The sequence below is a fragment of the Lissotriton helveticus genome, chromosome 6 (assembly GCF_964261635.1).
Source record: "Lissotriton helveticus chromosome 6, aLisHel1.1, whole genome shotgun sequence".
NCBI classification, from domain to species: Eukaryota; Metazoa; Chordata; class Amphibia; order Caudata; family Salamandridae; genus Lissotriton; species Lissotriton helveticus.
Window position 1 is genome coordinate 2,101,383,480 of NC_136067.1, and position 4,214 is coordinate 2,101,387,693.

General features: G+C 40.4%; 1 protein-coding gene across 1 annotated transcript; it reads right to left on the reverse strand.

Annotated features, from left to right (window-relative positions):
* Window positions 1-796: 796 nt before the first annotated feature.
* Window positions 797-3,836, reverse strand: LOC144764047 (uncharacterized). The gene has a single exon (XM_078650195.1). The coding sequence runs from the start codon at window positions 2,895-2,897 to the stop codon at window positions 1,485-1,487; it is 1,413 nt and encodes a 470-aa protein (XP_078506321.1). The 5' UTR covers window positions 2,898-3,836; the 3' UTR covers window positions 797-1,484.
* Between the last annotated feature and the right edge of the window lie 378 nt (window positions 3,837-4,214).

Genomic DNA, 4,214 nt, shown 5'->3' on the forward strand with positions numbered 1-4,214 from the left:
CCAACATCACCAACTGGATGAAGCACAACTGCCTAAAACTGAACACGGACAAGACAGAAGTCCTCATCTTCAGTAACCACGTATCTCCTTGAAGCAATGCATCGGGGTAAGTAGAATCTGGCTTCTTTCCCTCCCCTACCGACCATGCCCGGTGATTCCAGCATTGTCCTGGACAACAAGCTCTCTTTGAAGAAGCAAATCAACATGATCTCCGCAATCTGCTTCCTCACAATGTGCATGCACCGCAAGATCTTTAGAAGGCTCTCCACCAGACACCTGCAGTCCGCCTCCCTCTTCCTAGCTTCAACTCCGAGAGTCTAAAGCACCTGGCACGGAGGCCGCGGTTACTCCCACCTGGCAGCAAAGACCTGGAATGAACTCCCCCTGCACCTGAGATCTGCCTCAACACTGAATCTGGAAAGGACTCAAGACCTGGCTGTTCAACCGATCGACCCTTCCGGACAACAATTCCTTACCGAGCACCTTGAAAACCTCACTGATGATTTGCTGTGCTTAATACCCATTTATTGATTGAGTCTGGACATTCATATAGATTTTTCTGTGCGGATTTTCTGATGCGGTTTTAACTCTCCCTTGCCAATACTTGCCTTGCTAAATTCAGTGCGGTCTTCACGGTTGACTTTTGATGTCGAGTTAGCTCTCCATTTATGAATGCGTGGTCACATTCAATACATTTATGGAGTTTCTCTCCTGTGTGAACATTCTGATATATTACATTTTGTTTGTAATCGATACCTTGTCACATTCTATTCATTAATAAGGGTTCTCCCTGGTGTGTATTTGTTTAAGCTGCATTAGCTTATTCTTCCTGTGGGAGACTTTATTAAACTCTGTACATACATTGGATTTCTTGCCATGTAGATGTTCAGATTTTGCTTCAGTTTTCCATTTATTATGAATGCTTTGTGGTATTCAGGACATACATATATTTTCTCCCATGTGTGAACTTCCTGATCTTGTATTACATGTTGCTTTGTAATTAATCCCTTGTCACATTCTGTACATTCATGTGGTTTCTCACCAGTGTGGTTTCTGATGTAGTATTTATCTTTGCCTAGTAATAAATGTATTTTTGCATTATGTACATTCATAGGGTTTCTCTCCTACGTGGACTATCTGATGCTGTATAAGATGCGAATTTCTAATAAATGCCTTCTCACATTCAGTGCAGTTGAATAGTCTATTTCTGGTGGGGATTTTCTAATGTTGCTTCAGCTCTCCATTGGTTATAAATGCTTTGTCACGTTCAGTGCATTCATATAGTTTCTCCTCCGTGTAGATTTTCTGAAGTAGTGTTAGCTCTCTCTTTGTTATAAATGCTTTGTCACCTTCTGTACATTTATATGGTTTCTCCCCAGAGAGGATATTTTGATGTCGCTTCAGCTCTATGTTTTTTCTAAATGCTTTTTCACATTCTGTACATTGATGTGGGTTCTCCCCAAAGTGGACTTTCTGATGTTCCATTAGATGTGACTTTCTAATGAATGCCTGGTCACATTCTGTACATTGGTAAGGTTTCTCCTAGTGTGGATTTTCTGATGTAGCTTTAGATCTCCATTTCTTGCAAATGCTTTGTCACATTCTGTACATTTATATGGTTTCTCCCCAGTGTGGATTTTGTGATGTCGTTTTAGCTCTCCAAGTGTTATAAATGCCTTATCACATTCTGTACATTCATATGGTTTCTCCCCAGTATGGATTTTCTGATGTAGCTTTAGCTTTCCTTTTTCTATAAATGCTTTGTCACATTCTTTACATTCATATGGTTTCTCCCCAGTGTGGATTTTCTGATGTAGCTTTAGCTTTCCTTTTTCTATAAATGCTTTGTCACATTCTGTACATTTATATGGTTTCTCGCCAGTGTGGATTCTGTGATGTAGCTTTAGACTTTCATTTCTTGTAAATTCTTTGCCACATTCTGTACATTTATATGGTTTCTCGCCAGTGTGGATTTGCTGGTGTTGCTTTAGCTCTCCATTTATTACAAATGCTCTGTCACATTCTGTACATTTATATGGTTTCTCACCAGTGTGGATTTTCTGGTGTTGCTCTAGCCCTGCAAGTGTTATAAATGCCTTATCACGTTCTGTACATTCATATGGTTTCTCCCTAGTGTGGATTTTCTGATGTAGCTTTAGCTTTCCTTTTAGTAAAAATGCTTTGTCACATTCTGTACATTCATATGGTTTCTCCCCAGTGTGGATTTTCTGATGTAGCTTTAGGGTTCCTTTTGCTATATATGCTTTGTCACATTCTGTACATTTATATGGTTTCTCGCCAGTGTGGATTTTCTGGTGTTGCTCTAGCCATCCAAGTGTTATAAATGCCTTATCACATTCTGTACATTCATATGGTTTCTCCCCAGTGTGGATTTTCTGATGTAGCTTTAGCGTTCCTTTTCTAATAAATGCTTTGTCACATTCTGTACATTCATATGGTTTCTCACCAGTGTGGATTTTCTGATGTACCTTTAGTTTTCCTTTTTCTATAAATGCTTTGTCACATTCTGTACATTTATATGGTTTCTCCCCAGTGTGGATTTTCTGATGTAGCTTTAGATCTCCATTTCTTGCAAATGCTTTATCACATTCTGTACATTTATATGGTTTCTCCATAGTGTGGATTTTGTGATGTCGTTTTAGCTCTCCAAGTGTTATAAATGCCTTATCACATTCTGTACATTTATATGGTTTCTCTCCAGTGTGGATTTTCTGATGTAGCTTTAGATCTCCATTTCTTGCAAATGCTTTGTCACATTCTGTACATTTATATGGTTTCTCCCCAGTGTGGATTTTGTGATGTTGTTTTAGTTGTCCACGTATTACAAATGCTTTGTCACATTCTATACATTTATACAGTCTCTTCCCGGTATGCATTTGTGGACGCTGCTTTAGGTTTTTATTCTTTATGAACACTTAATTACAGTCAATACATTCATATGGTTTCTATCCGGTGTGGATTTTGTAATGCTGCCTTAGATTCTTCTTCCTATGGAACACTTTATTACATTCTGTACATATACATGGGTTCTGGTGGACACTCTGATGCTACATTAGGTCTTTCATTGCAAAGAAAATGTTTCCACAATCAGTCAATCAATATGGTTCCTCTCCAGTATGATTTTCTGATGTTGCACTTGCTCTTTCTCTCTCCCTAATAAATGTGTTGTCACTTTCTAGATATTCATACGGGTTCTCTTCTGTGTGTTCTTTCTGATCCAGGTTAGCTATTCAGTCGTAATGAGAACCTTATCAGACTTGCTTCAGTATGTCAGTGTGTTATTTCGTCAATGTATACCAGGTGATCCCTAAGAGTCAAGTACAGACCACATTGGGCAGTTTGGGTTTTCTGCTGTAGAAACAGACTTTGGCGAGGCATTAGCCTTCAAGGGAAGAATTTTCGAGGTGCACTGTTTTTACATCACTTCCTACACAAGTGATGTTTAATGGAGAAGTGTGGCAGACCTTGATGCAGAGGTCTGGCCCGGGACCAGGGTTCAATTCTTGCCTCGGCGGCTCTTGGACTCAATTTCCCCCTGACCTGATAATTCTCGCCTCTGTGCCTCTTCTAATCATGGATCCCACTCAGCAACTCTGGGCAAGAGCTTGCTTAATCTCCACAACGGCCCTAACAGCGCTAGGATGCCTGGCTTCACCTTGGGGGTGCCCAGGAGTGGACAATCCACAGGAAAACCAGGAAGGGTTCCACAGCGGTATGAATACAGCGCTACGACACCTTTGGGTAGCAGTGCGCTATACAAGTACAAACAAACACATTTAATGCCTTCACCTTTTTTGTTCTTTACTGCATTTATTTCACCTGTTGGAAAAAAAAAACACTGGATAAGCTTAAATGGCAGGTCCATCACGAAAATCTATTGGCATTTAATAAGACATTTAACTGACCACATAGACAAGTGCACTGAAGAAATTCTAGATTACACTTTCAATGTAAAGATGCAATAGGCAGAGCAAGGGAATACGATCCTTCCTTGACGCCCTCCTATCGCGGAGTGTAGACTCAAGGAGAAACCAAGACTCCAATTGAGTCTTTTGTCAGCGGTTCTGTGTAGATCCATAAGTGTCGGATTTGATGGGGCCAGAGACTCCGCATTTACATCCAAATGTGCCTTTGATGTGAGGGAAACTTCAAAGAGTGGTTCTGAAGTGCACCAGTATCTCTTCCAATCCCAG